The sequence below is a fragment of the Barbatula barbatula genome, assembly GCF_947034865.1.
Source record: "Barbatula barbatula genome assembly, chromosome: 4".
NCBI classification, from domain to species: Eukaryota; Metazoa; Chordata; class Actinopteri; order Cypriniformes; family Nemacheilidae; genus Barbatula; species Barbatula barbatula.
Window position 1 is genome coordinate 6,910,564 of NC_136768.1, and position 17,505 is coordinate 6,928,068.

The 17,505-nt window shown below is 39.7% G+C and overlaps 1 protein-coding gene across 1 annotated transcript in view; it reads left to right on the top strand.

The window, feature by feature from the left end:
- The window catches only part of col7a1l (collagen type VII alpha 1-like), a gene marked incomplete at both ends in the record, with an annotated part of 47,110 nt that overhangs the window by 13,159 nt on the left and 16,446 nt on the right, over positions 1-17,505 (top strand). Inside the window, 41 exons of the mRNA XM_079454386.1 lie at positions 2,072-2,230; positions 2,336-2,449; positions 2,787-2,936; positions 4,072-4,209; positions 4,450-4,596; positions 4,721-4,840; positions 5,527-5,673; positions 6,094-6,345; positions 6,474-6,613; positions 6,790-6,913; positions 6,997-7,140; positions 7,631-7,818; positions 7,913-7,990; positions 8,095-8,112; positions 8,202-8,228; positions 9,469-9,537; positions 10,124-10,204; positions 10,292-10,318; positions 10,603-10,647; positions 10,764-10,835; positions 10,940-11,035; positions 11,171-11,197; positions 11,307-11,360; positions 11,678-11,749; positions 12,019-12,078; positions 12,222-12,248; positions 12,333-12,377; positions 12,565-12,600; positions 12,879-12,923; positions 13,735-13,770; positions 14,101-14,136; positions 14,241-14,273; positions 15,089-15,160; positions 15,246-15,305; positions 15,624-15,659; positions 15,812-15,892; positions 16,432-16,467; positions 16,728-16,772; positions 16,984-17,055; positions 17,219-17,254; positions 17,445-17,474. Coding sequence (XP_079310512.1) covers positions 2,072-2,230; positions 2,336-2,449; positions 2,787-2,936; positions 4,072-4,209; positions 4,450-4,596; positions 4,721-4,840; positions 5,527-5,673; positions 6,094-6,345; positions 6,474-6,613; positions 6,790-6,913; positions 6,997-7,140; positions 7,631-7,818; positions 7,913-7,990; positions 8,095-8,112; positions 8,202-8,228; positions 9,469-9,537; positions 10,124-10,204; positions 10,292-10,318; positions 10,603-10,647; positions 10,764-10,835; positions 10,940-11,035; positions 11,171-11,197; positions 11,307-11,360; positions 11,678-11,749; positions 12,019-12,078; positions 12,222-12,248; positions 12,333-12,377; positions 12,565-12,600; positions 12,879-12,923; positions 13,735-13,770; positions 14,101-14,136; positions 14,241-14,273; positions 15,089-15,160; positions 15,246-15,305; positions 15,624-15,659; positions 15,812-15,892; positions 16,432-16,467; positions 16,728-16,772; positions 16,984-17,055; positions 17,219-17,254; positions 17,445-17,474 — 3,275 coding nt within the window. The remainder of the gene's footprint in view (positions 1-2,071; positions 2,231-2,335; positions 2,450-2,786; positions 2,937-4,071; positions 4,210-4,449; positions 4,597-4,720; positions 4,841-5,526; positions 5,674-6,093; positions 6,346-6,473; positions 6,614-6,789; positions 6,914-6,996; positions 7,141-7,630; positions 7,819-7,912; positions 7,991-8,094; positions 8,113-8,201; positions 8,229-9,468; positions 9,538-10,123; positions 10,205-10,291; positions 10,319-10,602; positions 10,648-10,763; positions 10,836-10,939; positions 11,036-11,170; positions 11,198-11,306; positions 11,361-11,677; positions 11,750-12,018; positions 12,079-12,221; positions 12,249-12,332; positions 12,378-12,564; positions 12,601-12,878; positions 12,924-13,734; positions 13,771-14,100; positions 14,137-14,240; positions 14,274-15,088; positions 15,161-15,245; positions 15,306-15,623; positions 15,660-15,811; positions 15,893-16,431; positions 16,468-16,727; positions 16,773-16,983; positions 17,056-17,218; positions 17,255-17,444; positions 17,475-17,505) is intronic.

Consider the following 17,505-nt stretch of genomic DNA (forward strand, 5'->3'; position numbering starts at 1 on the left):
GACCACCGGACTTGACGGGACCACCGGACTTGACGGGACCACCGGACTTGACGGGACCACCGGACTTGACGGGACCACCGGACTTGACGGGACCACCGGACTTGACGGGACCACCGGACTTGACGGGACCACCGGACTTGACGGGACCACCGGACTTGACGGGACCACCGGACTTGCTTCTGTACCCTCCTCTTTTGCCTCTTCCTTCTCAGTCTCGCCACCCGTCCGGTAGCCGGCAGAAGGAAGGAGACGAAGGGCAGGTCCAGCTCCGGATTGGAGGCCTCCAAAGAGGACCCCAGGATTCCCGTCTCCCCCGCTTGCCAGTGAGACTGGGCGGTTGTGGAGAGGCTGGAGAGTGGTGCTTGGCGATGCCCACAACACCGATCTGCAGAGGACCACTCTCGGGTATCGCAACCAGCGGAGATGAGGCAAAGGTGTTCAATGAGGTCGCGGACTCCGAACGAGCTGCGGCAGTTAGCCACACAGCGTCGAAGTCCAACGGCCTCATTGCCCTCATCTCCGAGCGAGAGAGTGGCTCTCTGAGACCGGTGTTGAACAGCACCGCCTGCTCCTCCTCCCCGAAGACGCCTTGCTCAGCAATGTCAAGGAACCTCTCCACAGTCTCACTTCCCTGGCAAAGGCTGCAGAGGCGATGGACCAGACTTGTGCGGTCAGTGTCCATGCTGCCTGCTGGGTTCAAATTTGGCTCGTTCGTTCTGTCACGATCTCGGGGAGAGATCTCCGGGGAGAACCCAAATGCTGGCAGACACAGGGATGAAGGGGTTAACAAGGGATTTAATCTATAAAAACAGGAACAAAACAAAAGCCCACAATGGGGTAAAAAAACATACAAGAACTGGAGGAGGACTTAACAACACTAGACAAACAACAACAGACTAACCAATAACTAAAACTCACTTCAACTCAGACACTTGGAATGTCTCAAAGATATGATGCAATCACAGGCACGAGATACAGACACATGAATGCAAAACGAACAAGCACAAGACAATAGACAAGAGGGCATTATATAGGGAGACTAACAAATGAGATAACAATGGGCAGGTGTGGGTAATGAGACACAGGAGGAAAGCTATACTACGAACGAGAGGGGCGGGGCCAAATGATGAGACTGGAGAGAACGCACATTATGTCCTGATTGACAATAATATGTTTCTCTCCACATAAAACACGTGGGTCTGTCATGATTCTTCCCCTAGACCAGAAAATCAAAAACAAGAGAAGGCAGAATCATGACAGAAGTAGGAGCCAAAGTGGTTGATCATGCAAGATGCAAGATGCAAGATGCAAGATGCAAGATGCAAGATGCAAGATGCAAGATGCAAGATGCAAGATGCAAGATGCAAGATGCAAGATGCAAGATGCAAGATGCAAGATGCAAGATGCAAGATGCAAGATGCAAGATGCAAGATGCAAGATGCAAGATGCAAGATGCAAGATGCAAGATGCAAGATGCAAGCTGGGAGAGAACGGGTTACCTGGCATCACTTAATGAGCTCTTTTTATATATACGGTCGAGTGGGGTTCAAAGATTTGTGACTTTATTAAAAATTCTTCAGGATGAGTCAGGATCTCGTTTTAACTTTGAAGTGAACAGAAGGTTTTGGGACTTTGAGAAACTTAAAATGAAATAACGATTGTTTTATTAAGCACATTTTTTATTTCTATATTGAAACACACAAGATGCACTTCAGATTTTTGTGAAGCAGCATGAATGAGAAATAAAATTTTTATGTCAAAGCAAATCTGTGACTATTGTCATTCGTTTTTTTGTAGATGTTTCTCAAATAACATTTTTAACTAAATTCATACCAGCTTCAATTTTTTTATTTCCGCAGAAGTGGGACACAACGTCAAAGTTTTCAACTAATCTACTTTTTGCCAAATTCAGATAAAAGTGTTTTTTCATTTCTTTGGACTGATACTTTGTATGTTCTCAGTGTGTGTGCAATTTTGGCAATTTGTTTGATCTCACCAATTCTTTTTTGATGAATATTATGAACAATTGAATCCACTGTATTTATATTTGTGTTTGTTTATGTGTGTGAAGAGTTTACAGGCAGAGATAGACCCAGGCAGTTGGCTCTGAACAGCAGCACTACTGAATATATTCTGAAGAATCTGGTCCATGACACAGAGTATGTTCTGTCTCTGTATGTGCTTTTCGGTTCTGTGGCCGGACCCGGCATCACAGCTACATTCAGGACCTGTGAGTCACCCGACACATTGTCATATTGTCTTGACAAACACGATCTGACAGCGAGCCCATGCAGACTTAAGCTTGCTTCTCATGTCATGTGATTTTTTTTCACAGCTCCTCTTGGATACGTGTCAAATTTTAAAGTGACATCATACACCAGCTCCTCCATCGATGTGGAGTGGAGCCCAATTGTGGGGGCCACGGAGTACAAACTCACTTGGAGTTCAGGTAAAAATTTATCACATGTCCCCGTTTATACGTTGTTCTGTTCTGTTCTGTTCTGTTCCATTCCATACTTCTCCACTCAACTCAACTCCTTTCTTTCTATTCTATTCTATTCTATTCCACTCCATTCCATTCCTTTCTTTTCTGTTCCGTTCCGTTCCGTTCCATTCCATTCAATTCCTTACTACTCTATTCCACGCCACTCCCTTTCTTTCTTTCTTTCTTTCTTTCTTTCTTTCTTTCTTTCTTTCCTTCTATTCCTTTAGCAAAATTACAGTTCGGTGGATTCAAACACAACCTAATTGATTTGAGTTAAATGTGTGCCTATTTTCTCTCCCAGAATTGGTGCGTCCCCAGAGCCGCTATCTTGACCGCAGCGTTTTTAGACACAGCATATCTGGTCTTCAGCCAAACACTGCTTATTCTATCAGCATTTATGCTCTCTACAGCAACACAGAAGGGCCGGAAATCACGCTTTCACAGCAAACAGGTACTAACCAGCTCCAAGAAAAGACTTTCTTCTGTTAAACTTATTCACAGATATCAAGAAAAAAGCGATTCCAATTATACATCAGTTAACATGGTGATCCTATTTGCCTTCTAGTGTACATTTTGCCTTTATATTAATAGACACATTGAAATGCAGACAGTAAATAATGGGGTAAAAAATAGCTGTAGAAGTTGGTGGCTAGATGTTGGAAACACATTTGAGACCAGAATGTTGAAGCGCTATTAAAAGCCGTAACAGTTTAAGTATATCCTGCTCTATTTATTGTTGTCTGTGTCATGGTAAGTGCTCCGAAGTGTTTCATTTCGTTTCTCTGGCTCGGTAGGAATGCATTAACAATAAACCGTTACTTGACATGTCTTGTCTTTGCGGTTCGGGATCACTCTGTTTTGCTCTGTGTGTGCTCTCAATGACACGCGTCTTTTATCAAAGCCATAAGAAGGAAACTCTGATCGCTTAATTAGGCGCTTCAGGCACCCGGGGGTGGGGATATGGAGATGTTCCGTCCGTTGTTCCAAAGGGATTGTGGGATATCAGGAGATTGATTGGCAGCTCCTGTGTTTTGAGCCCCCAGCTTTAGGACCACAGCTGTGTGGAGCAGTATTTTTACTGAAGCTGTGTGTTTGTGTGCCCGCGTAGATCTTTGTGTGTGTGTATGAATGTGTTTCACTGCAGTCAGTATCACACTGTTATCAGCACATCTTCACTTTAAGCATCTGAGCTCCTGTGAAGAGCAGGAAACTACACCAAACACATGTTGCTATTGTACAGTAAAACTATCGTAACAGAGTGAAAGCTTTTCCCAACTCCTTTGTCTTTAAAGAATTTCATGCAACCAAAGGAGTCTGTTTTTCTTTTTGATTCTTTGGGAAACAATAAGCAACAGCAGCTCATCTACATCCATCTTTGTGATTTTAGAAATATTTAGAAATAATGTCATGCTAAGACAATGTTGTCATCTGCTAGTAAAGTTATGTTTATAATTTATATCATTTATTATTCGTACTTTGGCCAACCATTTACTTGGAAGGCTTGGCCATCCAAGATTTGTATCATCTAGGTTTAGTATCTTTAAATGATGTGATCAGGTCATCTTGTTTTGTCTTGTTCTTTGCAGCATATATGTCAGACTCTGAGGTGATTGAGGCAGTTCGTGAGGTGAAGGTGGTGGACATTGGTGCCAGCTCCTTCACACTGGGCTGGAGGAAAATGCCAGGGGCCTCTGCGTACAAGATCACCTGGAACCCTTTCCAGGGTGGGCACAGTCCTTAAATATCAGTAGCACTACAAATATATGTCTGTCTTGGTTTTGTTAAAGTTTTTTTTTGTAACTTTTTGCAGCATACTAAAAATGTGGCATACAATGGCAGCAATTGAAAACCAACAGAGAAACCGCATGTTTGCAAAAAATAAAAGCACAGGTGGATGAAAGACAAAGTCCTGTCATGTAACCGTCATTAAATCCTTATTTTTCTCTTGTGTGCGTTTCCCCCAGGTGGAGTAAAGAAGAGTGAGGTTGTATCTTCTTCTACCACATCTTTTACCATTTCTGGTCTTCCTGCTAGCTCCGCCTACAAGATCCAGGTGTCTGCAATGGTCAGAGACAAAGAAGGAAGTCCAGCCATGGTGACCGCCCGCACTTGTGAGTCTCTTATCTGTACTGCTGCATTTTGAAAGTCAATATCTGTGCTAGGATCCCCAAAATCAAAAATGTATGATGTAAATATAAATTCATTTGTTTCACAGAATGTTGTTGTGTATTACAGTGGATCTGCCTAAAGTGACTGGATTTAGTGCCCTGAACACCACAGACAACAGCACTGTACTGAACTGGACCAGTGTGGCCGGAGTCTCCGGGTATCTGCTGTCCTGGAGACACATTTCAGGTCAGAAACACAAGAATCTATACACAGTAAGAACTTTAATATGCATATAAGTAAGAACCAATGAAGCCAAAATTGTAATAATTGTCTTGTCACTTGGTGTCAACTTGTAATTTGCTTTCCCCGCCAAATGCTTAAAAGTACAGAAATTAACTGATGTTGGTGTGCAAAGAAATCACATTTCTCTCCTAAACCCTGTGTAATGATTTTTTTGCCACCTCGCAAAGCAAAACTAAGCAAAGATTAGTTCTTGCAATTTATTTGATAATGAGTATCATTAAATGGCAGGGCAGAACGATTGCAGATAAGCACTTGTAATAAGCGTTACTCCCACAAAGGCCTTTATGTCTGATGCATGAGACAAGAAAAAAAATGAGTAGAGAGTTTAGATAATGTCAAGAAGATATCTATGACTCATTCCTGTTATTATGATGGTGTCAGCCGGGTCCATCCTTTAATGAGACTGTCCTTTGCTTCAACATGAAGGTTTAAGCCTATGACACATAAAAGGGTCTGACCCAGAGAAATGCTTAACATTTTTGGAAGCCATCATGCCCTTAAACTGCTATAAAAGGAGTTCATCTCATCTCAAGCAGATCTTTTGCAGAAAATAGACTTTTGAACCTGACTGTCTAGAAACGTATGTAACGTTGTGAGTAAACATCTACTTAATGCCGTTTTCTCTGTAGAGGTGGTGATCTCCTCCGAGCTCCTGAGTTCCACTTTTGCCTCCTACAAGATCAGAGATCTCCAGTATGGGAGAACCTACATCTTTTCCATCAGGCCGCTTTATGGAGAAGTGGAGGGTCCTGTCACAACCATCACTAAAAGGATCTGTAAGACCTCATGTTTGCTAATATCATCAACTATATACTTTGTTAAATTATACTAATTTCCCATATTAATGATATTGAATATTTCTATTAACATAGTTAAAATGTAATTGTACCACTGTACAATGACAATAAAATATTCTGTTCTGTTCCGGTAGACCTCCAAAAATAATCAATAACTGTTGAGTTGTATTAATTTAATTTACTACAATTATTATACAGAGCTGAATTTAACTTCGGGCCATGCGAATGCGTCAATAATACAATCTATAGTTGACTTACTATTCTTATTTTGTCCAAACTATGTTGTCTTTGTAAAAAAGTAAATATAAATAAAAATATGTTATATCAATAAATTATGTTTGTTTGTTTTTCGTTTGTTATATTTGTGTTCAGAAGTTGCTTTGTGTGATTGTCTTACAGTGGGGGTTCCTCGTCTCGTTCCTGTGCATAGCCCCACACCTGCTCCTGTCTCAGCTCATACCAACCTCAATGTTGGTCGCCTTACAAGCACACGAACACCCGTTGCCAAAGCCCCTAGCGCACCCACTACCACTCAGAAACCTGCCGTGAGGCCTCAGGTCACCGTAGGCCAGACGGCCCAATCACTGACCAGAATGACCACAGCAAAGGAACGAACCACCCTGTCTGTAGAGACTCCGCCTCCTGGGCCAGGTGATACTTATGCTCCAAATAAATCTTTGATTTAAATTTGGTCTAACTAGAATTTTTCATTTCCGTTTCAAATTTTGACTGTAAACACTACCTGTGTGACCAATTTGTGTATTTCTTTTATCTGATAGTGTGTGGCAGGGTGAAGGCAGACATTGTGTTCTTGGTCGATGAATCCTCAAGTATTGGTTCCAATAATTTTGGCAAGCTGAAGGACTTCCTGTTCAGAATCGTCACCTACTTCCCCTCTATAGGACCTAAAGGAACACAGGTAAAACATGAAGCAACATGACGATGGTCTTTAAACCTCACTGAGTATCAGTAGGTGTCGAACTCCCGTAATGAGCAGAAAATCAAACAAATGAGAACTTTGATCGAACATCAAGGCAGCCAACATCAAACGGTGAAGGTGTGGGCTGAACCATCTCATTAACTTGTTTTGCTCAGACAGCAGTAGTTCACTACAGCGATCAGCCCAGGATCGAGTTCGACCTGAAGACTCACAAAGATCGCAACTCGGTTTTGAGAGCGCTCAGAGAAGTTCGCTATGGAGGGGGGAATACAAAAACAGGTGCACATGCACGTTCCAACATTTTAAATATTTGATGACAACTGTTATTGATGAGTGTGTTAAAATGTGTATTGTAAATGTAGGTCGTGGGATCAGCTATGTCCTCAGGGAGCTGTTTCAGGAGTCTTTGGGAATGAGACAGGAAGTTCCTCACGTTTTAGTGTTGCTGACCGACGGGAGAGCGCAGGATGATGTAGAGCCGCCTTCCCGGATAGCACACGCCCTGGGTGAGGAATATAATGAAAAACAGGCAAAATTATTGTATATAGTATATAAATCATTATAGCGTATACGTTTTAAAATTGTGACTCATATTGCAAATCAGGAACATAACTGTATGCTTAAACCTGGAAATAAGTGGGCCATTTACATTTTTGTGATATTTTTATCTATTAAATATCACAAAAATAAACTGAAATGAATAAAGATATTGCCTGATATGTAGTCACTTATTGACAGTGTCAAAGCCTTTATAGAAAAGGGCAGATTTTCTTGCCACCTTTAAAGTGCACAAGATGCTCTTTGGAACGCTGTCAAATCATGCTGGGGTTATATGGATCATTGAGTTTTGCACAGGCTTGTTGAGTTCATGCCAGCTTGAGTGCATGATGTCAAAAGAGGGACATATCAAATACCCCCAAATAATCTGAAATTCATGTCATTTATTCTTATATCAAATAATTTACATAAACATGTTCAATTATTTTGGACTTGCAGGTGTCAGCGTGCTGGCCATCGGCATTGGTCAAGCCGATATTGAGGAACTGAGGACGATCGCTTCCCCCACGACCTACAAGAACATATTCTTCGCCACTGACTTCGATGATCTGCCCACCATCGAGAGAGAGTTGATCAGCAGCCTCTGTAGTGAAGCTTTACAATCAGAGTTCAAACCGAATGATGAGGTGAGCCGTTGAGATCACAGTGGACTTATGGGTAATATTTTCATACTACATGCTGTAAACCTGAGACATTTTTCTGTTTATCCATTCTTTGCAGTCTGCTCAACTAGACACACCTACAAGTGACCCAGAGCCTCTTCCTAAACCAGAAGGGCCCTGTCCGCTCAACTGCAGGGTAACACCTCACCGTGTTTTTCATTATCAGATTGAAACTTATACTTCAGTTGTCATATATAGGTCTTATTTGAAACCTCATTCTAAATCTGGTATTGGTTGCAGGGTCAGAAAGGAGAGAAGGTAAGTGGCCACTATGTGAATGTTGATATTATGATATATTAAGATGATGTATTTGCATCTTAATCGCTGTTGTTGTTACTTAACTGTAGGGCGATGGATTTGGTCTTGGTGGCCTGGTATGTCATACAGCACACATTGCTGTATATTTTTTCTATTCATCTTTGACTGTCTTCTTTCTAAGTTAAAGCAAGAAATCTGAATTTAAAAAGGGGGTCGAGCTTTCTCATACGTGGCACCTAAACTATTCGAGGATCAGACACACTCGCCCAATTTAAATCTAGATTAAAGACATCTTTTCAGCCAAGCATTCACTTCATACAAAATATGCTAAAGAATAATTTTACTTGTTATATAAACATGTTACTGTGCTGTGTTTTACCTTTTTTGTGTTTTTTATCTGTAAAACAGCTTTGGAACAGTGCACATTGTGAAAAGCACTATATAAATGAAATTGTATTGAAATAGTATGCATAATAATGGTCTAGACATCTAGGACGACAATGAAAGATAGAAAAATAATATTGTTATAGAAATCATTCTAAATTTAAGAGAATAACTGAGTCCACAACATAACTATAACAACAACTAAACAGAGGAACAATATAGTTGGATTCACTTTCAAGCTTTTTGACTTTAAAGTCCACGTGAAATGATACATTACAGTTCCTATTTTATTCAAGAAATATTGCAGCGTTTACTGTAAATAACTTACCAATGCGGGTCATTCTCTTTTTAAAATCCATGTGCCCTCCTAATCTTCAGATCTGAAAATACATTCCGCCCTCTAGTGGCTATCCATACCAAATGACGTAAGTTAGACCGTCTGGCCGAGCATCTGTTAACTCCTCCCCTCCAACTGTATGCTCCCAGTTCCATTTCAAAATGCAACAATTTGTGCATCCAATCAAATCTCAGTAAAAAACAAACCACGCCCACAATTCATTCTTTTTCCAATTTTTTTTCCAAGAATACGGAAGTTAAACAGTCGCAATTTCCGGTTCACAGGGACTTTAAGATTAACATTAGAACATTGATAGCCAATCAAAATCCAGTCAAATTTTAAAAGCTCACACATTATAATAAATATATTATTACAAACAAAGTTATTATATGTCGGTAAATATAGTTGTAGTTATCTTTGAAATTATTATTTTTGGTGTGAAAAAAAATCCTTTATTACAATTATTAATTATACTTAAGGCTTTGCGATTAAACGATCCTTGCACGGATTTAACAAAAGTTTAAGGACATTTTGACATTTGAAGTTTTCGTGCAGTTTCTTTTCTTTTCATCATCGCTCCAATCAAAAGTATTTTTATAAGTCTGTTTGTTTTTAATATGTTTTTATTGACATAGAGCTTGAAGCAAAACCCAGGGCATTATGACTCATTCAGTCTTAAGTCCAAAGGAGAGAAGGGTGAGAGGGTAAGTACAGCAAATACCTGAAGAACTGATACTGAACCACACAATCCTACTATATAAACAATAACAACCCCACAGCCTACTCTTATTAAAATCATTTTCATTTTAATTCCTGCAGCATTTATCATTTAAACCCAGCTGTTCTGTAAATGACTGGATTGTGTTTGTTACCCGGATGTTGTTTTAGTAGATTAAAGGATTAAATGTAATTATTAATATCATAGATCTGATTCATTGCTTGGTTATTTGTGCAGGCCTTTTTTCTCTCTGTTATCTCTTTGAGAGGAAACACATGAAAGCGCTTGTCATATCAAAGCGACACTTGAATAGCGAATGTAATGTGACAGGTTGTGCTAACAAGATCATCCATTGTCGCATATGCCTCCTTGTTTTGTATTCGTGATGTGTATCGATGCGAGACATACAGACGCTTCATATTGATCTGTGTTTGATCTCAAAGTCAAATGTGCATGGAAGATGTTGTGATGTTCTGTTTGAGAAACATCCAACGGTTTTTGTCTACTACGTAGGATTGTGCAATTCAAATTTGTGTTTTGCTTGTATTATTCCCTCACGAAACAAATACCAGGGTCTTCCCGGAATCGATGGTATCCCCGGGTTACCGGGTCGACCGGGTAGAACTGGACCCCCTGGCTCTCAAGGGCAAAGGGTAAAAGATTAGCATACTACATGAAACATATACAGTAAGATTATTGCGCTTTTAGTGTATTTGATCTATTCTCTTAATTCAATGCAGGGACCATCTGGAACTCCTGGTGACATGGTATGTAAGACACAATGTAGGTGGTGATATTTTAGTTTATTGTGGTGTACTTAGATAAGTAGTTCACTCATATAAAATGTGTTTGTGATGTCCAATAGAAGAATCTGGAAAGCTGTAATTATGTTTGAGTGATTCACAGATGGAAAGAAAAAGAATGACGATAACTAGTCAGTTCGCCCGCTTTGATCAAATGTCGCGTGTTTTATACTGCAGTAACACACATTACTTTACTATGCTTGACAAATGTTCTCCATCTCTCACTGTTGTTTTTTTATGTGTCCAAGGGGCCTCCTGGTCATACTGGACCAAAAGGACAGAGAGGAGAGAGAGTAAGTTTAGTCATTCAGATGTCCATGTCGTATAGGAACACAGATGGCATCATGTTTATTGTGGTTGTGATCTACATAATGTACCTTACATTACGTTCGATTATATTTTCCCGCAGGGTGAGCCAGGATACGTGATAGGAGCAGGCATGGAGGTTATTCCAGGACGTAAAGGAGAACCTGGATCTTCTGTGAGTGTTTTATGCTGAATGTCCAAGTTAAATTCCAGTTTGTGTTAAAATCAGTTTAGAATATTTCCGTGTTTTTCAATACATTTTAATTTCCTGTACAAAAGGGCTCTTCGGGTCCTCCAGGTTTCCCAGGGGTATCAGGTCCCCCTGGGCTGCCGGGGCAACCTGGGATCCTTGGGCCTCCTGGACTCTCTGTCAAGGTTAGTGTGAATTATTGAGTATGCACAGATTCGGTGTTCTTTTTCATTTCGAAGCATGCAATATACATAAACAACATAAGTAAATATTTGATTATCTTTTGTTATTGTGGTTATTATAATTCATCTTCCTCACAGGGGGAGTCTGGTGAACCTGGTCTCAAAGTAAGTCTTGTGTTTTACAAGTAACACTTAAAATACTTTACAATACCATAAAACATGCATGCAAAAAACATGATCGATGTTCCATTGTAAAGCTTCTCACTCTTTCCAGGGTCCACGTGGGAAACCAGGTCCTAAAGGAGAAAGGGGAGAGCAGGGAGATAATGTTAGTTCTCTAACTTTCTCCTTACCCAGCTAAAAATAAATTATGAATGTATCTACGATAACATAATGAGACACATTTGTATATATTGCCAATAATTTTGATTTGTCCGTATTCAAGTCTCCAGTTACATCAAAATGGTTGCTACTGAGTGTGACACAAATGTAGTTTGCATGTTTAATTGTTCCCGTAGCTCAAAGCTAAAATAATCTGCCAAATGCATCAATAAATACAATATAGTTGCATTTAGTCTTTGAAATATCACAGAAATAAGTCACATCATTCTAACAGTGGTATTATATGAATGTGTTTGTCTTTAGGGTCTAGCTGGTTTACCTGGACCAGTGGGGTTGGATGGAGTCCCAGGACTGACTGGTCAGAAGGGTGAGAAGGTAAGGATGCACAATATACTGTACCATTAGTCAGGAGAGAGAACTAAACCATTTATTGTGTACTTTTTTAGTCTTTTAGAAGTGGCATGAAAGCTTTTTTAGACAATGGCTTCCTGCTCAAATTAAAATGCATAAATTAAATATCTGAGCTCATCCATTGTGATGTACAAAAATACCCTTGCTGGCTTTGCATGTATTTGTTTTAGAGTAAAAGCCTAAATGAGTACAGCTGGTTGTGTGATTGAATTTCTTTTGTGTTACTCATAAAGGGAGAGAACGGTATCGGAATTCAAGGCGCTCAGGGTCCACCTGGGCAAGCTGGAGAGAAGGTATGTTTCTTATCGGCACATACCATATTTTTATACGTATTTTATTTCATTTGCTGCAGAAAGCAAACGCTACCCTTGAAACACATTATACTGTATTTGGTCAAATTATTTAGGGTTGGTTATGAAGTCGATCTATTTTTCAGGGTTATACTGGACTACAAGGCCCAAAGGTATGGAAACATGGAAACTTCTAATACACGGACGTTTGGTGTATTGTGTAAATAAATAGGTTGAGGTTCTCCTTTCATTCCCAGGGTGAACCAGGAATCCAAGGTCCTCAGGGATTCATAGGCCCTCGGGTATGTCGAGCTGCTACAGTTTACAAAGTGTTCATCATGAATCGGCGTGAACATTTCATATGCATCTCAGACCTATGCATTTGGCAAATAAATGCCCTTTTGTTTGCTCCATCAAATAGTAAAATATAATCAAATATTATTGTTATGATAATGGCTGTGTTTTACTGTTCTGTGTGTCTGTGTTTAGGGGAAAAGAGGTCCTAAAGGAGATCATGGAGTCAAGGTGTGACAGCTGTTTAATAGAACTTAATAGATCTCCTCGCTGTCTAGCAGATGCAGAACATCTAAAAGTAGTCAATCAAATCCAGTCGATGCTTTCGTCTAATTCTGTATTTAATGACCTGATATATAATACATGCTGCTTGTATTTTGAGCATGTTTAAAAATGCAGGGTGTCTCAGTTGGGATTACTAAAAAATGTAGTCAGAATTCTCTTGACGCATTGCCATGTAAACTTTTGCGAAAACATAATGGACAACCTAAATCCGATTTGTTTGACAGGGTGCACATGGGGAGACAGGGCCAGTCGGGCCTGCAGGAATTGCAGTAAGTACTCAACCTTTGTCTGATCTCTCTTCTTCTTAATTTAACTTAATATATAAATATAAAGAACAACGGCATAACAAGGGCAGCTTTTGCTGAACCAGGTAATGAATTTCAATCTAACCACATGAACGTTGTACAATGCTTAGTTTAAATGCCGTGCCTGTGGAATCAGATTGAACCATTATTGGTTTGTTAGCTCCTCAAACTATGTTGTACAGTGCTGTTGAAGTTCTATTAAGGGCAAGGATGGTCCCAAGATCTCTGGGGAAATTAAAACAGTCGAATAGAAATGAGAAATCCGTCTCCTCTCTGACCTCTGGGCAGCGATGGACTCCAACACGAATGTCGAAGCTCCGGATCCACATTATTGACCCGGTTACAAAGAGAAACGTTGTTGAGCATCATCCTAATGAGATGGAGAGAGACAGCGAGAGAAGGCAAAGTTGTGCTAATAATCCTTAGGATTTTTAGATGTGCAATCTGCTTGTACGATCTTTCAGTGACTTTCAGTCACTTTAAAATTAAATTTATGCACTCATTATTAAATCCCAGCCTTCAGAGGAGAGATCAAGGTAAGCTCTCTAATGATTCAACGGCTCATTATCCATCGGTTCTCTCCGAAACACTAAAGCGCGATGAAACGTTTGGTCTGGAGCTCCACCGATGCTCGAAGACCTCTAAAGAGGCCCTGTGAAAGAGAAACCCCTCTGACTCAAAGCACCTTAGGTCATTCATATTGGTTGAATACTAATTTGATCGTTTTGGTGATGATTAGAAGGAGAGATTACTTTGATTTTTATTGAAATTTTAGGGCTTACCTGGAGCTGTTGGAACAAAGGGAGATGAGGTGACTAAAATCTTTTTAATTCAAGTTTGATATCTTTATCACACCACTGCTGCCAAAACTATATGGACACCATTTTCGAGTGACCGGGTTTGACTATTTCAGCTATTGAATCAAATTGCAGAGTCTGTGGGTTGCAAGGTCATAGGATGGCACGAAACATGTTCCTAATACTTTGGAACTAAGACTTTGTGTCATATTTGGGTGTCCACTTAATTTTGGCTTAAATATACTTTCATGTCTTTATTTGCAAATTTTACAAGTGTGTGGTTGTATTGTGTGACTGGTGTGTGTCAGTTGCATATCTTAATACCTATTATGTATGATTCATAGGGGCAGCGTGGCGCTCCCGGTGACCCAGCGAAAGGGGTAAAACAGATGTCCCATTATGCCTCAAACTCTGATCTAACACGTTGCAGTTTCACCTAAGAATAGACTATTGCTTATACTGTATTTCCCCTCACAATTCACAGATTCTCGGTCCTCCGGGGAAGAAGGGCGCGAGGGTAAGACGTTCGAGAATCAATTTCAATCTTCAGAAATAGAAACTTTTAAGGAGACTTCACGTGATAGCACCAGCTACATCGTCTTTGGCGACACGGACTACATGCAGTGTGTAGTTGTTTTCTGGGTTCACGAATCAAGTCTGACAGTTAATTCCTTTAGGGTTCTCCTTGAAAACAAGCAGCGCGTAGAGCTTTTGGACAACTTTACACATGGTTAATTAGTGCCATGAGCATTTCGTTAAAACCAAGACTTCCCTCTGGTCTGCTTGTCAGTGAACACAGAAAAAAGACAGTTTTATAGATGACCAAGTCTTGTTTCAAGTCCCAAAACACTGCAGGGCTACTGTGATTGGCGCATTTCATTACAAGTTATGAAGCGACAAAACTAAATGAAACAAAATTGAGCATAAGAAGAAAAGCATGAATGCCAAGTTGGCTTCAGTGCGGCTCCGCCAAACCAACAACGGGATAAGAACACTGTAATAAAAAAGATACCTGGCTGCCTTAAAATCTTGAGTTTATTTAAGTTAGTTAACTCAACTGGAACTCGTTTTTTTGACTAATATTTTTGAGTTAAACTAACTCAAACCTCGGAAGAGATGTTGCTTTTGATGTTGATTTTGAACATGTTACTGTAACTTTCACCAACTTTTTTGAGATTTTTGTGACTTTCAAGTATATAGGGAGCATTCTTAGTTGCACGGGGCGTTACCATGAAATTATTTGACTTAGATCAAAATCTGTGATGCCATGTCTGGTTTAATACTCTATGCTTTTGAATGTTAAAAGTTTTGTCCCTGTGCTTGGTGTTAAAGGGTGACGTCGGTCCTGTCGGGCCACCTGGATCTCAAGGGACTAAAGGAGAGCACGGAGATAAAGGTGAAAAGGTAAGTGTACGTTTGTGAAAGTGCAGTTGACTGATTTTATTGTTTCAATCCTAATGTACTGCTCTATTGTGTTTCTTTTTTTAAGGGCAACCCTGGGTTTGGAATCCCTGGTCAACCTGGCCCTAAAGGAGAGAGTGGAGAAAGAGTAAGTGCTCATCGGGTTTATTGTGGAGAAAGGTATTATATAAAGGTTCTATAGATTCTGGAAGGCGAAGATAAAGGTTTAGGATTTGTTGAACCTCTCAGGTGTTCGTCAGGTAATACACCCATATAGACAATAAGGCTGCACAACATTACCACCAAGAACTAGGAAATTGTGTAGTCTTGTAATTTGGATAAATATAAATCAAAATCAAAATAATTCATGTTAAACACATTAGCGCATTAAATATTTTTGGCGAATTGATATTTGAGTCTTTCTATTTATTTATTCCTATCTGTGTTTATACACATTTGCAAACAGGGAAATGTTGGATTATCAGGAAAACCAGGACCTAAAGTAAGTAAATTCACTTTATTTTCATCAAATTAACAATCTTATTAATAAATACACCTTTGAAATTCTGTAAGACTGCAGGGTTACCCTAAAATATCTTATTCAAACACTGAATTATTGAAATTAATTTGATCACTTTCTTCGATTGTGTCCAGGGCAACGATGGTTCCAAAGGAGACAAGGGGGAAACGGCTTTCCCTGGCAACTCTGGATCTCCAGGACTAAGAGGTAAAGATGTAAGTAAATCGAGAGCCCAGAGCAACTGATACAAGAGGTGTGTGTGTGTGTGTGTGTGTGTGTGAGTGCGCGCGTGGCTTTTTGCATCATTGCTGTAAATATATCAGAGCAATTAATTTTGATGTCATTAAAGGAGCAGTTCACTTTCAAAATGAATATTCTGTCATTTACTCGTCCTCTTCTCATTTCAAACCTGTATGACTTTTTCTTCCGCAGAACACGAAAGAAGATATTTTGAAGAATGTTGAACCGTTGAACAGCCCCCCATTCACTTGCATTGGTTAGAATAGAAGCGAAGGGGGGGCTGTCATGTTCTATTACCATAATTTTTTAAAATATCATCTTTTGTTTTCTGTGGAAGAAAGAAAGTCATAAAGGTATGAAACGGCAGGAGGGTGACTAAATGATGCCAGAATTTTCATTTTGAAGGTGAACTATTGCTTTAATTCAGATGTGTTATCATGGATCTGCCATTGTTTGCTTTGTAATTAGTGCTTCATAGATATTTAATTAAAATTTATGCTTTGATGGATTACAGGGCTTGCCAGGAACAAAAGGGGAGATGGGATCGAGGGTAAGAATAAAAAAATATAAAGAGATTCATACCTTCCCAGAATTATGTTTGTACTTATGTCCTGTTTCATTGTAACTTAATATTACCTTCCCTTTTTATTGAGCGTATTTTATTTACTATAGGCTGACACCACATATACCCCTCACAGTGACGGGTATATACCCCTCACAGAAGTTTTGACAGATTTGATTGAAACCATAAAAATGAGCCCCCCAATATATAGGCCACATATATGGGTTACATGACTGTTTTTGTTACAGGGGGAGCCTGGTTCACCAGGAGAGCCCGGAGATAGAGGAACTAGGGTATTGTCTGTCTCTGAACTGTATTTGTCTTTTAACATTTTAGCCATGCATTCGTCATCTGATGTATCATATGCTTTACTATGTAAAATCTTCAACTTTGGAGATTCATCCTTAAAATCATACTATCTTTGTTCCATAGAAACATTAGTTTGTTTGTAGCTGAAAGCATACAATCTGAAACACTCGTAAATCTTTTTATCTTCACTCTCAGGGCCCTCTCGGTCTTCCAGGACGACCAGGGGACACTGGTGAGAAAGGAGAACCTGGAAAATCAGGGTTACCGGTGAGCGGCCTCCTGTTTTTCGCATCTTTATATAGGCCTACATTTAAACATAAACATTATTAAATAACACGTGAAAATGTTTGAGTGATGCTCATTTTTTTATATATTAAAAGTGTAGCATAATTTGGGACATTTCTAATATCTTTGATATTACATTTTTCAGGGTTCTGAGGGACACAAAGGAGACAAGGGTGAGCCGGTATGCTGTGCTGTTATGATTATGCATTTTCGATATTATTGGACATAGTGCTGAGTTAATATTTTGCTACATAAATTCAATATTTAATTAGGCTAGAAGTCATACTCTGCGTTGTCACGCTGAAAAAAATAAGTCAATAGAGAGGGCTTTTCAGATCAGTACAATAGTTTTCAAATCTGTTTCTTTGCAGGGAAAGCCAGGACCACCAGGAAGTTCTCCGGTAAGTGTGCTGAGTGTCCTAACTTGGCACT